The 16,572-nt window shown below is 50.4% G+C and overlaps 1 protein-coding gene across 4 annotated transcripts in view; it reads left to right on the plus strand.

Annotated features, from left to right (window-relative positions):
- Positions 1–6,029: 6,029 nt before the first annotated feature.
- The window catches only part of TMEM222 (transmembrane protein 222), a 12,298-nt gene continuing 1,755 nt past the window's right edge, over positions 6,030–16,572 (plus strand). Inside the window, exons 1-6 of one of the 4 annotated variants that reach the window (XR_003006127.1) lie at positions 6,030–6,229; positions 12,509–12,593; positions 13,893–13,924; positions 14,097–14,248; positions 15,423–15,519; positions 15,604–15,734. Coding sequence is in view for 2 of the 4 variants with exons in the window: in XM_024766845.1 (XP_024622613.1) it covers positions 6,030–6,229; positions 12,509–12,593; positions 13,893–13,924; positions 15,423–15,519; positions 15,604–15,734 (545 nt within the window). In the remaining 2 variants the exon portion in view is untranslated. The remainder of the gene's footprint in view (positions 6,230–12,508; positions 12,594–13,892; positions 13,925–14,096; positions 14,249–15,422; positions 15,520–15,603; positions 15,735–16,572) is intronic. The other 3 variants (XR_003006128.1, XM_024766845.1, XM_024766846.1) reach the window with 3 other exon arrangements.

A 16,572-nucleotide genomic window follows, 5' to 3' on the forward strand; every position in this document is an offset into this window, starting at 1 on the left:
ATAAAAAGCACAACCCATGAAAAAAAAAATTGATAAATTGGACTTCATCAAAAACTTCTGCTCGGGCTTCCCTGGTGGCGCAGTGGTTGAGAGTCCACCTGCCAATGCAGGGGACACAGGTTCGTGCCCCGGTCTGGGAAGATCCCACATGCCGCAGAGCGGCTGGGCCCGTGAGCCATGGCCGCTGAGCCTGCGTGTTCGGAAAAATTAAAAAAAAAAAAACAAAAAAAGAAACAAAAAAAAAACTTCTGCTCTACGAAATCACTGTTAAGAGAATGAAAAAGACAAGCCAAGGATTGAGAGGAAATATAAGAATTCTTACAAGTCAACAATATGAAACAAGCAACCCAATTAAAAAAAGGGCAAAAGATCTGAATAGTCACCTCACCGAAGAGGACATACAGGTGACTAACAAGCACACGGAAGATGACCAGCATTATGTCGCTAGGGAATTACAAATTAAACCAACAGTGAGATACCACCCCACACCTATTAGGATGGCGATACCAAATGCTGACAAGGATGTGAAGCAACAGGAACTCATTCAGTGCTGGGGAGGATGCAAAATGGTAACAGTCTGGCAGTTTCTTACACAGTTAGGTAGTCTTATCATAGGATCCAGCAATTGCTGTACTTGGAATTTACCCGAATGAGTTGAAAATGTATGTCCATGCACAGACCTGTACATGAATGTTTACAGCAGCTTTATGAATAATTGCCAAAAACGAAGCAACCAAGAAGTCCTTCAAAAAGTGAATGGAGAAACAAATGGGTACAGCCATACAGCGGAATATTACTCAGTGAAATGAGCCATCAAGCCACAAAGCCATGGAGGAAACTCAAGTGCATATTGCTTAGTGAAAGAAGCCAATCTGAAAGCCATACTGCATGATTCCAACTATATGACATTCTAGGAAAAGCAAAACTATAGACAGTAAAAAGATCTGTGGTGCTCCATTTTAGTGTGTTTCCACATGTGACTCAGCCCTGCTGACAGGGAGCCTGGGGCTCGGTGAGATAAGCCTGTGTAGTGAATGTGTAGCAAAACAGACATTAGAATTGCAACCCCTGTGTTTGTGGTGGACAGGTGTGGCCCCGTGGCCCCAGGGGCCTGCTGCGGGTCTCTGTGCTAAGGAGCATGCTGAAATGCATTTGCAGAACTTAAAAGGTGATGAGAGATCAGCTCAGAGGATCCCAGCCCTGGCTATACATCAGAACCACCCAGAATACTCTGAGAACTACAAATAGGGACAATGAGTTCCAAAGAGGGGCAGGAAGAGGGAATGGACTGCCTAAAACCCAAGTTATTAGAAGCAAAACCAGGACTGGATCTCTAATCTCTGATTCCTGGTCCAGTTCTTTAAGAATCTTATTTAATGTCATGATATTTTTTGGGTTCCTACTGGCCTAGCACTGGCTTAATGACAATGCATGCAACAGATTAGTCCCTGCCCTCCTGGTGCCTCCACATTATCTGGAAGATGTGGGTAGCAAATATGGGGGTTGCACACGGTCCCTGAACGTTAGATTTCACTAGAAATCTTGAGCCTTGCTCCATACATTCTGCCGTGGAGTGCCCCACTGCGTGCCAGGCTCTGTGTCTGATGGACATGATGGCAGGCGTGAGACACTCTGTTGTTCAGCCATGTTCTGCCTCCTGCACCCGAGCCACTTCTTGATATATGTATAAAATAGGTCCTGGTCCTAGTGATGCCACAGTTTGCACCTTTTTTATGATGATTTACAGAATCTCAGGTCTCGTCCTCATCGCTCTTTAATGGCCCTAAAGGGGGTCACCAGCAGAGATAGCCCAGGGTTAAGGTGCAGAACCCCAACTCTATCTAATTTATGCTTAGATCTTGGGAAAGTTCCTGAACCTTTCTGGGCTCATTTTTCTCATTGGGAAAATGGGTGCCATGATACCTGCTCTGGTTACTTCACTGCATCGTAAGAAGGCCCCACATCACAGTGAGAGGATGCGCATCAAAGTGCTTAAGTGGTTAAGAGTCCTGTGATGGTGATGAGTGGTCTGAATTGCTGTAACAGGCAACACTGAGTGTTCATATTGGGCCAGGAGCTGTTCAGCTATAGCCTATCAAATAAACTTTACAAGAACTTTGCAATCTTCGTTTCCCATTTTAGGGATGAGGAAATTGATACCCTGACAGGTTCGGTTACTTTCCTAAGGTCTGACAACCACTGACAAAGCTAAGGGTCAATACTGGGCTTGCCGGCTGGAGTTCATATGCTTAACCACCGTGCTTTACTGCCCACCTGGGTGCAGAACACTTAGATTCTGGTCCTAGCTGTGCTTTCTAATTTGTTGGGTAAGTCTGCCCACCTATAAAATGGAATGGAGAAGAAAGTCATTTTGTAAAACTCTGATGTCTAAAGGGTCAGAGGGTCTGTTCTCAAATGGTTTCTTGCATTGTATCGGCCCCAGCGGTCCCCTCCCCACCACAGAAAGGTTTGGAGCCATCCAGGAAGACAGTTTAGGGCTTAATGGGGGGAATCCAATGGAGCAGAAGCAGAAAGCCTGCAGAAGAGAGGACACACACACATGCATACTGCGTCATACCCAGCAGCTCCTCCAACCTGCGCTGTGATCGCCCCAGGCTCAGCCCTGCTTCCCTGGATTACTGATTGAGGTGATTCTTCACCAGAGCCATTAAGGTGACCCATCTGTGGTCATCAGATAGCTCTGATCTCATTCCCTGAGCACTTCCTATCTACCGGGTGCCATTCTGACTACAAGGTCCAATGGATCCAGTCAGTCCCCTTCTCAAGGAGTTTGCTGTCTCCTGGGGAAGACAGACATGTAAACAGCTAATGCTAATGCAAGTACACATGAATATGCAATAGGCAGAAACAGGCTTCGTGCTCTGGGAGCAAAGAGGGAGGATTTGCTGGAAACCCTGAAAGTGGTGTAGAGAGTAGGGGAAGGGTGAGAGTAGGGGAAGGAACTCTACTGAAGGAACAGTGTGAGCAAAGACATGAGGTATGAAGTGCAGGGCTCTTTCTCTGAAGGGCAAACAGGGCAGTGAGGTTAAATCCAAGCAAGTCCCAAGGGAGAGAGAGAGATGAGGATGGAAAAGAAGGTTGGGGGTTGGGGCCAGACCATGGGGGCCTTGAATGCCAGGATGAGGAGTGAGGCGGCCTGTGGAAGGAAGTATGTGAGCCCTGGGGACTTTTACATGGGGCCAACTGTGGGGGTGTCCTGACTCATACCAAGAGAGGACGTGCCCTGAGTTCACCCTTCAAACAAGCAGCATCTTACCCTTGAAGCTTTCCCAGCTTGACTGCTTCCAGCTCTGCCATCCTTCCCTCCCCCAGCCAGTCCTATAAGTGGATCCAGATGGTCATTCCTATTTTAGGTCGGGGTGTGTGTTGGGGGAGGGGTGGCTATGAGCTCTATCAATCGTTTCCTGAGCTCTGTTAGAGGAGCTTCTTCCAGGACCCTGCTGTGATCCTCTGAGCCTGGAAGGGACTGTTAGTCTTTGATGGAGATTTCCCATCTGTCTGTGGGTGATAGGGGTGGCAGCAGCACAGGAGGCAAGGGCACAGGCCAGGGAAGCTTTAACATTGGGTAAGAGAACCTAGGTGACATGTACATGTGGGAGGGGGTCCTGTGAACGGGCTGTGAAGGGGAACAAGCCTGGGAGAGAGGCTCCAGAGGAGTCAGAGAAAGAGCTGGTTTCTCCCTCCAGGTACCTGGCCCTCCTCATGCCCCTGCTTCTGCAGCTGCCTAGGCCAAGGAGCTAGGGCTCTCTGGTCAGACCCTACTGAGCACTGTGCCTACCAACATCCATAGGTCCCTTAAAAATCTTGGGGCACTGCAAGGTAGCAGCTGACAAGCTAGGTTCCTGCTCTCAGACTGTCTATAGCTAGCATATGATACATACCAAGCTTATAACTATTTGCCATTCATTCAGTTTAGCAAATATTAAGCAAATGCTATGTGCTAGACACTACTAGGCATTGGGTTTACAAAAGTGAACAAGACAAACACAGTGTCTGCCCTCAAGGAGTTTCCAGCCTAGTAGGGGAGTCCAACAATACACAGCCACAAATGTGCTACAAAGGAAAAGAACAAGGTGTTCCAGGGGGAGATTCACAGGAGCTTTCCAACTTAGATAGGGAAGCCAAGGAAGAGCTCTCTGAGAAAGTGACATTTAATCTGCTACTTGAAGGATGAATGAACGTTACCCAGTTTTGGAGGGAGAAAGGGCATTTCAGGCAGAAGGGAACAGTGTGTGCCACGTCCATGGGGTATACAAGAGCATGGCACATGAGAGGAACTGAAAAGAGGCTGTAGGACAGTGAACAAGTTAATTTTTAAAAAAAGGGCATGATGCTGGGCCTTGTAAGCATGGTATATTTGTGTTTTATCCAAAGTACAATGGGAAACCACTGAAGGTTGTCAGATTAAATGTGGTACTTGTGTTAGTACAACCAAATTTGTGGCAGGCCCTAAGAAAGACTGACTTTGGTTGTGTATTCATCCCTACAAACAATAAATGTTTAAAGGGCACCCACCAGCCCTCTGCTAGAATTATGGGTTGACAGTGATGGCAGAGGAATGTCTAAGGTATAGACCTTCCTCGAAGACCCTCCAGAAGAGATGGGACAGCTATAGTGATTGAATCAAGATGTTATTTATTCATTCAACAAACAGGCACTGCACACTTAATCTATTCCATACATGTGCCAGATGCTGGTTGTTGCCCATCAAGGATCACACACATGGGTCACAGGAGAGGCATAAACATACTCAAAGAATTTTGAGTGGGTTAGAATCATTTTCAGCTGTGATATCTGTGAGGCCTTTATAAAACATCCAGTCGTTCTGTAAATCAGTAAACATCTAGTGGGCATCTGCTCTGCACTAGGAACAGTGCTAGCTACTGAAATTAAGGAACTTAGAGTTCCATAACAGAGATAGACATACCCCTCCAAAATGCATTAAAATATTAGGTTCTAAAAACAGAAGAGCAGGCTTTCTATAGATCAGTGTTGAGGGAGGGTAATTCAACGGAAGAAAAACCTTCCCCAAAAGGCATATCTCCCACCTTCCTCAGCGGATTTATCCATACCTCCCACTAGCATGATTTTTAGCTGCTGCCTTCCTTCTTTGTCCCCCCATTTTCCCTTCCCACACCAGCAAATTCCATTTTCTTTGTCTATCTTGGCATCCGTAAAAAAGCCCAAAGAATCTAAGATTTGAGCCTGGCTTCTTTATAGTGTGTGATCTCAGACAATTACTTTAACTTCCCTGAGCCTCAGTTTTCCCATTTGTACAATGAAGGGATCGGATCACATCTAAGGTTTGTGATTTACTCCAGCCACGGTGATATTCACACTCCTGCACACTGCTTTGCAAGGCCTTTCTTTCTTTGCACGGCTGCACGCATCCCTCCAGCCCCATCCCCGAGCCACCTGGCAAACATCAAGGCTCAGCTCAAATATCTTCAGGCAAGTTTCCCCTATTTCTGCACACACGCCACACATTGTTTTAGTCTATCCTTCCTTTACGCTACCACTACCTCGCAAGAGACCACAGAATGAAAAAGGGAGAGAGACTTGGGTTTGAGTCATGGCCACTTACCTCACCTCTTAAGCCTCAGTTTCTCACTTGTAACTTGAGGGAAATACCTAAATTCGCACGTCTAAGCGGTTTATGGGGATTAAAACGATGTATGTCAAGTCAAGTGCATGGCACCTAAGTCGCGCTCAATAAATGGAGACTGTACCACACCTCTTAGGAGCCCTCAGCGTACTGAATTACAGAGTTCTAGGTCAGTCTCCTGCGCTAGACTGCGCGCTGCCTGAGGGCATCCCTTTCGCTGCGGTTCAGTACTAGCGCGAACCCCCGAGGCTGGCGGGCGCAGAAGGAGGTGGGCCGGGCCAAGAAGGACGCGGCTACTATTCCCGGCGGGAAGGCCAAGCCTGGCGGACCCCACCTTCCGGAAGTGACGCCACCAAGCGACCGGCGCTGCATCAGGGGCAGGCCGGAGCGGGGCGCGCGCAGCATGGCGGAAGCGGAAGGGAGTTCGCCACTCCTGTTGCCGCCGTCGCCGCTGCCACCCCCGCCAGGGATGGCGGAAGTGGAGGCGCCGACGGCGGCCGAGACGGACAAGAAGCAGTTTGGCTGTGCTGGCGGCGGCGTCATGGACGTGGAGCGGAGCCGCTTTCCTTACTGCGTGGTGTGGACTCCCATACCGGTGCTCACGTGAGTCTCCTCCGGCGTCCGCCCGGGGACTGGGAGAGCCGGGCCCGCGTGGCGTCCTCCGGCGGCCCGGGGCCAGCCTCCTGCCCCGACACACAGCAAACCCTTCCCACGGGTCCGGGGTTCACCAGTACCCCGCCACCCGCGCGGTGCGAGCTCTGCTGGTGAATGGGACAAGCTCCCCTCCCTCATTACACCTGGTCTGATCTGAAAGACAGTTGTTGACCGCGGAAAGGTACTGAGGCTGGGAAGCGAAGGACCTGTGGGCGTACAGAAAAGGGGCCCCTAACTGGGTGTGAGAGAGACATCTTCATTCACTCACTGGCTTATTCATTCGTTAAACAAATGATTGTTGGTCACTTCCTATACGCAAGACGTCCTGCTGGGTCTGGAGGCAAGAGTGGGAGTTTGATTGGGACCACACCAACTCCTGGGATGTCGTCATTGGAAGGGCCCCCAGAGATCTGGGAGTCCAGTCCTTTGTCTCACAGATGAGGCTGAAGATCACACACCATCTCAGTCGCAAAGCGCATTTAGGTCCCAGGCTGTCTGCCTTCCAGACCAGGGTTCTTTCTATGGCATCAGCCTTTGTCAGAAGAGTAAGCAGGTGCTCCAAAACTGCTGGCGCCTTTTAGCAAGGAGCTTGGGGACGAGGAGGGGGGAGTAGGGAGCTGGTTTGCCCTCGTGCTTCAGCCTTGACAGTTGATAATAACCACCCCTCACAGTGCTGGACAGTTGGCCAAGCTCTTTCACACCCATTTCCTCTGAATTCCACAACCACTTTCTAAGGCAGGAATTATATTCTCGGATGATGAATTTGTACCATTAAATGTCTTGATCATGTTCACATGACAGTAAGCAAAAGCATCCCAAACTCCGTTTTCTGACTCCATAACTTGCTCTCGTTCGACTACATCCTGTCCCCTCTCACCTGACGAATAGATTTGTTCCCTGTATCAAAAACAGCCAAGTGGTGTGGAGAAGGGATCATTTTTGTCCTTATATGTTGCTGATCCTAAAATGAGCTTAATTCTTGTATTATGTTAAAATACTTAAGTTGTTCTGTTTTCAAATGCTTATGCATTTGTTTAAGAACACCCAAGTCTTGGACTTCCCTGGTGGCGCAGTGGTGGTGCAGTGGTTAAGAATCTGCCTGCCGATGCAGGGGACACGGGTTCAATCCCTGGTCCGGGAAGATCCCACATGCCGTGGAGCAACTAAGCCCATGCGCCACAACTACTGAACCTGTGCTCTAGAGCCGGGAACCTAGCTACTGAGCTCATATGCCTTGAGCCCAGACTCTGCAACAAAGAGACATCACTGCAAACAAAGAGTAACCCCCCACTCACCGCAACTAAAGAAAGCCTGTGCGCAGCAACGAAGACCCGACGTGGCCAAAAATAAACAAATAAATAAGTAAGTAAATAAATGTATAATTTTAAAAAAGAACATCCAAGTCTGAGTCCTTTCAAAATAAAAATTTTAAGAGTGTTTTCATTGATTAATTCAGTATTCTTTTTTTTTTTTTTAATAAATTTATTTATTTTTAGCTGTGTTGGGTCTTCGTTGTGGCGCACGGGCTTCTCACTGCAATGGCTTCTCTTGTTGCGGAGCACGGGCTCTAGGTGCACAGGCTTCAGTAGTTGTGGCTCACGGGCTCCGTAGTTGTGGCACACGGGCTTAGTTGCTCCACAGCATGTGGGATCTTCCCAGACCAGGGCTCAAACCCGTGTCCCCTGCATTGGCAGGCGGATTCTTAACCACTGCACCACCAGGGGAGTCTCTCAGTATTCTTTTTAACACACCTGCTAAGTGACTCCTATGTGCCTAGAGTAGTTCTAGGTGATAAGAATATACAGTGGTGAGTAAAGCAGGTATGATCCTTGTTCGCACAGAGTTTAAATCATGGTGGAAGGAGATAGACAGTAAACAAGTAAACTAAAAAGAACTGTTAGTGAATCGTGCTATGAAGAAAGTAAAATGTTAATGTGAGAATAACTGGGAGGGAATGTATTGGTTTTGATAAAGCCCGTCTTGTTATCCCAAGATCTCTTTGGTTTTTCCCTGTTCTCAAAAACACGTTTGTGGAGTCCTCTGCTCTTTGGAGAGCTGGTAGCAACATTGAGTGGAGGCACCACGATCCCCAGTCATCTGGGCCAGAAGCAGCACACACCCCATTTCTATGCAGATCTATTTACAGGTGTTCATAAGATGAATAAGGCCTGCTGCCCCATCAGAAGGCTCATGTTCCCATCAAAGGACTCGCCTCCAGCAGGAGAGAGAGAGACAGGTGAACTCACCATTGTAGTACATTGTGGTGATTGCTGACCTAGAATGCAGAGCTAGGAATAGATGTGGCACAAGGAACTGTCGTTCATTTTGGAGGTGGTGAGGGTGGATCAGAGAGGAGGAAACTGAATCCAGAGATCTGTCTGTCCCCTCAGAAGTGTTGATAATTCTGCATGAAAAGCCAGATAACAACTATTGCTACTACTAAAACCAGCAAAGATGGGATACTTACTCTGTTCTGGGCTCTGTTCTAAACATTTTATATTCACTGTCTCATTCAGTCCTTTTATCAGTGTAATGAAAATAGGTACTGTCATCCTCATTTTATAGATGAGGAAATAAAGGTTAGAAGCCAGTATAGGGCTTTTTCCACTGAAATAGTCTACCTATACCAGGTAGAGCTCCAGAGTCAATAACTCATTCATTCAATAAATAGTTCTTGAGGACCTATTATGTACTAGGTCTGAGTAGACAGTAGTCCACAAAGCAGCTTTGGAGCCTGCCTTCATGGAGCTTCCAGACTGACAAATACTTTGAGAGTTTCTTCTCTGGGGCTTCCCCAGGCGCAGACTTCTGTTGTCTCCAGCCTTTATTCTACTTCCAGGGAAGCCGTGGTATGTGGAGTATTGGTCAAACCCAGACCTTCTCCCTGACCAGATGAAAGGAATTGAGGGTGGGAGGGGGAGAATGGGTCTTGAGATTAGGGCCTGAGAAGCCAGAGGAGCTACTTTCCCATAGTTCTGAGTGTCCATCCTGTGGCCGCTATGAGTCTAAAGCAACTTAGTGTACACCAGCCAGTCCAGCCAATCAGATAGCAGGTATTTATTGTACGCCTCATGGTAACAACATTGGGCAACTACCAAGTGCAGGGAAGTGTCATAAGCATTTTGCAGGCATATCCTGTTTGATCCTCACAGTCGCCCCCCATTGAGGTCGTCGTCATCATTGTTCACCTCTCACTGACAGATGGGAGTGAGTGCCTGCCCCAAACAGTCAAGACTCAACCCAGGTCTGACCTCAGAGCCTGACTCCACTCTTAAATGCATGATATTCATTCATGCATCATTTAGTCAGTGACTGCTTAGCTGCAGCTATGTGCCAGGCACTGCCCTGGGGGCTACTGCAATCAATAAGAGAAAATCCCTGCTGTCTCAGAGTTTACATACTAGAGGGGAAAGGCAGTAACCATATAAGTAAACAAGATGATTGCAGATAACGGTAGATACTATGACGAAATTAAAGCAGAGTCATGGGATCTGGGGTGCCTGGGGTTGTGTGTGCCTACTCTAGAAGGCACTGTCAAGGGAAACCTCCAAAGTTGACCGTTGAGCTGAGGCCTAAATGATGAGAAGCAGCCAGCTATGTGAAGCTCTAGAAGAGTGTCTGGGACGAAGGCAAATGTAAAAAAAAACCATTGAGGTGGGAGGATTTGGTGTGTCTGACGAACCAGAATTGGGCAGTGTAGCTAGAGAGAAGAGTGAGGTGACTTCAAGGAATAAGTAGGGCCAGACTGTTGGAAGGAGTTTGGAGTATAAGTGTAATAGGAAGCCCGTAATGGATGTTAAAGCAAGGGAATGACAGAATCTGGATCATGTTCTTAAAAGACCAGTCTGGGGAATTCCCTGGCCATCCAGTAAGGTTGGGACTCGGCGCTTACGCTGCCGGGGGGCCAGCTTCAATCCCTGGTCCGAGAACAGATCCCACAAGCCATGCAGCACAGCCAAAAGCAAAAAGACCACTCTGGCCCCACCATTCTTCCAGGTGCTCAAGCTGCAGACCTGGAAGAGCTCTATCCTATCGTCATAAAACTGCCCGGTCTTCCTTTTGAAGATCTTCTCAAGACATCTGCTTCTCACCTGACCAGTACTCTGGTCACGATCACCATCTTCTCTTGCCAGTATTCCAGAACAGCCTCTGGACTCCTGTCTCCCTCCCATTCTCCAGGCACACGCAGCACTTTGCTGCCTTGGAGTTTTGCTTTCTGCCTGTCAACATCCTGTGCTTTCACAGGTCAAGGTTAAAAGTTACCTCCTGTGTGAAGTCTTTGCTGACTCTGCCCCAGCCCCGTGTAATTGTTTCTTTGGGCTATATCTCTGTGGCTTTTGCCTCCACCTCCCAGCAGGCAGCCTTCAAATCAGCAGGTGGCTGCTGGCCCTGGGAGTCCTTTTTTCTTTTTTTCCCTGTGAGTCCTTCTTAAACTGGATCAGTCTCTCCAGCACCTAGTTCCTGTAGAGCCATGGTTCTCAGACTACAGACAGATCCGGAGTTCCTTTGTGTTTTGCATATCGGGGTCCAGCTGAGATTTGGGTTTTTCTAAATGCCCATGGCTTTTAAAAATTCAAACTTTCGACTTCCCTGTTGGCGCAGTGGTTAAGAATCCACCTGCCAATGCAGGGGACACGGGTTCTATCCCTGGTCCAGGAAGATCCCACATGCCGCGGAGCAACTGAAGCCTGTGCGCCACAACTACTGAGCCTGCACTCCAAGGCCTGTGAGCCACAACTACTGAGCCTGTGTGCCGCAACTACTGAAGCCCGTGTGCCTAGAGCCAGTGCTCCTCAACAAGAGAAGCCACCACGATGAGAAGCCCGCACACCACAACAAAAAGGTAGTCCCTGCTCGCCACAACTAGAGAAAGCCCGCGTGCAGCAACAACGACTGAACACAGCCAATAAAAATAAAAATTAGAATTAAAAACAAATCAAACTTTCAGTTCCTGGAATGCATCATGCTTTTGTCCTGATCTCTACCCTTGCACACATTGTTTCTTCATCATTTCCTCACACACACACACACCACACACACACGCTGGTTTAAGTGCCCCCCAACACTTTTTTAAAAACTTTTTAAGGCTTTTTTTTTTTTTGCTGTACGTGGGCCTCTCACTGTTGTGGCCTCTCCCATTGCGGAGCACAGGCTCCGGATGCGCAGGCTCAGTGGCCATGGCTCACGGGCCCAGCCGCTCCGTGGCATGTGGGATCTTCCCAGGCCAGGGCACGGACCCGTGTCCCCTGCATCGGCAGGTGGACTCTCAACCACTGCGCCACCGGGAAAGCCCTAAAAAACTTTTTAATTGAGGTATAACATAAAGTGTAAAAATCTTACGTATACGGCTCAATGAATTTTGCATGTGTGTGCACTCATGTCACCCAGGTCAAGAGAAAGGATGTTTTCAGTATCCGTTGGGCTCCCTTGTGCCAGTCAGTTCTGCCACAGAAATAACCCCTCTTCTGCCCTCCAGCACAATAGAATAGTTTTGCCTTTTCTGGAACTTCACATAAACAGAATAATATGCATGCACTTTTGTGTAAGTTTTCTTTTACTCTGCCTCGTATATGTGAGAATCCATGTTGTGCGTAGCAGTTTATTATTTTTCATTGTTACCTACTATTTCACTGTATGACTATACCCCAGTTTACTTACCCGCTTTACTATTGTTGGACATTTGGATTATTTCTAGGTTTTTTTTAATCAACTTTATTGAGATATAATTCACATACAATAAAGTGCATACATTTTGAGTGTGCGGTTCAGTGAATTTTGACAACTGTTGTTTCCAGCTATTTTTTAATAAAGGTGCTGTGAACATTCTTGTCCGCGGCTTTGGTGGACACAAGCATTCGTTTCTGTTGGGTGTATGCTCTGAAGTGGAATTGCTGAGGTAGAGGGTATGGTACCAGTTTTTGAAAGCTGTGGAAACTCTCCCAGCAGCAGTGAGAAGAGCGTTCCAGTGGCTCCGCCTCCTCTCCACACTCAGCGTTGCCGTCCTTTGAGTTTAGCTGTTCTGTGGGCTGCGCCGATTCCCGGCTCTGCTGTTCCCTTGCACTTGCCCCACTTCTGTACTTCCCCTCCCGCTGCCGCCACCCTGATGGACACTTACCACACAACGTTATATTCATATGCTGTAACTCTGGATGGAGTGTTCCCAGCGTCTGTCTGACCACCTGAAAGACACCCACAAGCTCTGCCCTTTCCCTGTCCTTTTTTTCACAGGTGGTTTTTCCCCATCATTGGCCACATGGGCATCTGCACATCCACAGGAGTCATTCGGGACTTTGCTGGCCCCTACTTTGTGTCGGTGAGTCCCCATTCTGCCCCCCTCTGGAGGGTTCCAGGGCTCAAGTGGAAAGCGAGCCTATCTTGCCCACAGGCAGCCTTCCTGTCTCCCCAATATGCAGGAGAATGCAGACGCCATGCAGTCCTGGTCCAGCCCTCTGCTTCTCACCAGTGTTTGACCCCTTTCCCCTTTCTCTCGCCTCCGGGACAGGCCAGGAGGGCAGTGTGGCCAGGATTCTTAAGTAACTGACCCAGCCCTTTGCCCACCCCGGGGGTACCAAGACATGGGTAGGGTTAGAGGCAAGAGTGGAGAGTCAGACCATCCTGGTTCCTTGGTCCAGGAACCAAGTGTCTGGACCTTCAGAAGGTGGGAGTCACAAGGCGGGGGCACAGGGGAGGCTGACGTGGTTCCCTGGGTGTGGCCATGGAGAAGAGGGGGCGGGCCTTCTAGAATGAAGCAGCTGTGTTCTCAGGTCTGTTCCCTGGGGATGTGCCCGAGATAGGGCAGGAGGCTTGCTCCAGATGAGCAGGCAGCATCCTGCCTGTTTCGAGGTTGCAGCTTCCTCTCCATCAGAGGCTGGGATGAATGGGTGTGGTGGCGCCAACCTGCTTATGTTCACGTTTGTCGTGATCATCTTAACACCACAAAGGTCTCTCGTACCCATTACTTTCACTGTCATATACGTGTATGATAATTCATCTTTGACCAGCTCTGTCAGCAGATTCTGAACCCAGAATCTGTCCCTTTGTAACTCCTGTACCCCACATCTTGTGTGGCAGGTCTAGGACTTGGCTAAAACATCCCCCTCGTAGCAGGCCTCTTGAGGCCCAACCGCTGTGTCTACCCCACTCACCCCAACCCACCCCACATCCTGCTTTGACTGCAGTCACACTGCCAGATTCTGTGTGGGCCACCACTGTTGGGTCAGGAGGTCAGAGGTTGTCCTCATTCACACCACGAAGGAGACCACTCCCCTGTGGACAAAGACCAGAGATTGACCAGAGAACCTGGAGAAAACAAGGCCCAGAGAGGGTGAGAGAATTACTTGGCAGCCACAGAGAGAGGCAGTCATTGCTGTACCCCAAGTGTTTGGTCTCCGGGTTCAGTGCTCTGTGCACTCCTGCCACACTGCCTTCTTCACACAGAAGAGCTGCTGCTGGCCCTTCAGATATCCCGCCAACCCCAGAGCAGGGCCCGGGCTCCACTTCTGCCCACCCACCTTACCTCCTTCTAAGTCACGACACTTCCACCACCAACCCAGGTCTGTCTGCTGGGCTGGATGCGGGCTCCCCACTGACCTCTGCTCTTGTCCCTCAACAGGAAGACAACATGGCCTTCGGGAAGCCTGCCAAGTAAGTGATGAACATCCGTGTGATTGGCCCTAGAGCCAGGTTCCTCCTACCTGGAGCAGCAGGCCAGGCCTTCTGGGGCACAGCAGGAGCCAGCAGCCTGAGGATGGGGTGAAGGGGGGCAGCCAGGGTCTACCAGAGCATCTGACCTTGTACCACACATCTCCTACTCCAGTCCCTGGCTGGGTCCTTTATCCACAGGCCATCTAGGCCTTGCCTCAGCCCTGCAAGGTCGTGTTTTCAGCTCCTTCCTTCGGAAAGGTGAAGATAAGGAAGGGACTTGGTCAAGATCACACAGGAAGTGGCAGAGCTGGGACTCACATGCAGGTCTGTCTCACTGCAAAACCTGGACTCTTTCTCCTGCCCCTCAAGGAACATACACACCATTTAAGGTGTGAGGGAGGCATGGTTTGGAACTCTGCTGGAAAGTTCTGGTTGGAGAGAATAAAGGCAGTTTAGTCTCTCCTGGAGCTATTGCTGGTTTGCATGGGATTTGGGGACTTCATTTTTTCTGTCTTGGGGGCCCACCTCAGTTGTGGTGACAGTGCCTCAGTCTTCAGTCTGCTCAGAACAGCATCAGATGCTCTGTTGCCCAAGGCAGCATCCAGGAGGGTGGAGCCCAAGGAGGAGTTGGTGTCCCACACAGCATGGGCGGCCTGGAGCTGGGCTCTCCAAACCCTGCTGACTCCCTCAGGCAGTTGGAGATGTGAGCCAGGGGCCTCTGGTCTGGGTGTCTGCTGCAAGACTGCTCCTCAGCGAGAGTTGTAAGGACACCCGTTTCCAGGCAGGAACCCCTGAGCAGCTGAAGTCCCGGCCACGGTGGTTTCTCACTGGTCCAGTCTGTAGGCTCCTCTGTCAAGCCATTCCCCACATAGCAGCCAGAGGGCTCTCTGACCTCCCAGTGCCCCCTGGCCCAGACCCTTTGGGGTGTCACCCGGCTTGAGGTTCACAGACTTGAGCTCCACCAGCTATTCTCCCATTCACCCTAGTCTCCCATGTGGGGAGATGGGGAGAATGCTTTCTGACGGGTGAACTCCTCAGGATACCTTCAAGTCCCCCAGAACGTGGCCCCCCCTGCATCTCCAGCCTCACCTTCCAACATCCCTCACCCCGTTCTTCCCTCTGAATCCCCCAGCAGTGCCCAGTTTCTTAATTTCTGGTACACACTGCACAGTCCTGTGCCTCTTTCTCTGTTCAAACTGTTCCCTCTCCCTAGAATATTCACTCCCATTCTGCGCCTGGCTAATCCTTCCTCCTTCACACTGGACTCGTGTGTCACCCCCAGGAAGCCCCTCACGCCCCCACTGAGTGAGTTCATGTCCTCCCCAGGACCCACATGGCGGTGGGCATGTCACACTGTTCGGTTGTCTGCTGTGTGGCCCTCCCTGGACCTGCCTCGCCCCTGTAGCCTCAGCACCCGGCTCAGGGCCCTGCACAGAGCAGGCGTCAGGGGACGTCTGCGGAGCTGAGCCAGTGCCCAGAACCCCTTCTCCCCCCTCAGGTACTGGAAGCTGGACCCTGCTCAGGTATATGCTAGCGGGCCCAATGCGTGGGACACGGCTGTGCACGACGCTTCTGAGGAGTACAAGCACCGCATGGTAGGTGGGCTGCTCCTGAGGGCGGGAACGAGGGTGGGAGGTTTCCCGCAGCCCATCCTGACCCAGCCCATCCCGCCTCTCCAGCACAGTCTCTGCTGTGACAACTGCCACTCACATGTGGCCTTGGCCCTGAACCTGATGCGCTACAACAACAGCACCAACTGGAACATGGTGACTCTCTGCTTCTTCTGCCTGCTGTATGGGAAGTACGTCAGGTGCGCTGCCTGTCCCCCTGGCCGCTGCCACCCTCCCCAGGGCCGCTCTCCCACAGATCCCAACGGGGCCATTTCTGGGGTCCTTCAGCCAGCAGGGACAAAGCAGGAAAACAACTAGCTGAGCTCCTGGTGGAGAGGGCGGTGCTGTCTGAAGCCCAGCTCTGTCCCTTGTAGCTGAGCTCCTGGTGGAGAGGGCGGTGCTGTCTGAAGCCCAGCTCTGTCCCTTGTAGCTGAGCTCCTGGTGGAGAGGGCGGTGCTGTCTGAAGCCCAGCTCCGCCCCTTGCTCACTGTGAGATCTTGGGTAGCTGCCTTGGCCTCTCTGAGCTGCAACTGTCCCTGGTAAAATGGAGATAATGATTCTGGCTCCTCAGGGATGCTGCGTGTGTACAGAGCCCTGTGCTCAGGTCCAGTGAACAGGTGGACCCTCAGAAGAGGATGGGTGACCCCATAGGGTCCCCTCCCAGCATCCCTCGTCAGAGGCAGGGTTCTTGGGCGGATGGGCCCCAGTGGTGGCCTGGGAGGACCTTTAAAGTCCCCGCCTCATGACTTATGAGGTCAAAGGCCTTGGTCCCAATTCACAGATAAAGGGAGCTCAGAGAGGTGGAGTGACCCTCCCACCGGGGAGCCAGCACACACCTGGGCTAACCCAGCTGCCTCTCCAGGCTTTCTTCCAGCTGTGCTCATCATTAAGAGCTTCTGAAAAGGAGATTTTCAGGGTCTTTTTTGGTCCAAAGGCTTTTAGAGGTCTCCTGGAAAGACCTTATCTGTGGTCACACAGACTGAGGCAGAGGCGGGGTTGAAGCGGGCTGAGCCACAGCCCCGTGCTAACTCTCACCGA

The sequence above is a fragment of the Neophocaena asiaeorientalis genome, unplaced genomic scaffold (genome assembly GCF_003031525.2).
Source record: "Neophocaena asiaeorientalis asiaeorientalis breed wild unplaced genomic scaffold, Neophocaena_asiaeorientalis_V1.1 scaffold79, whole genome shotgun sequence".
Lineage (NCBI taxonomy): Eukaryota > Metazoa > Chordata > Mammalia > Artiodactyla > Phocoenidae > Neophocaena > Neophocaena asiaeorientalis.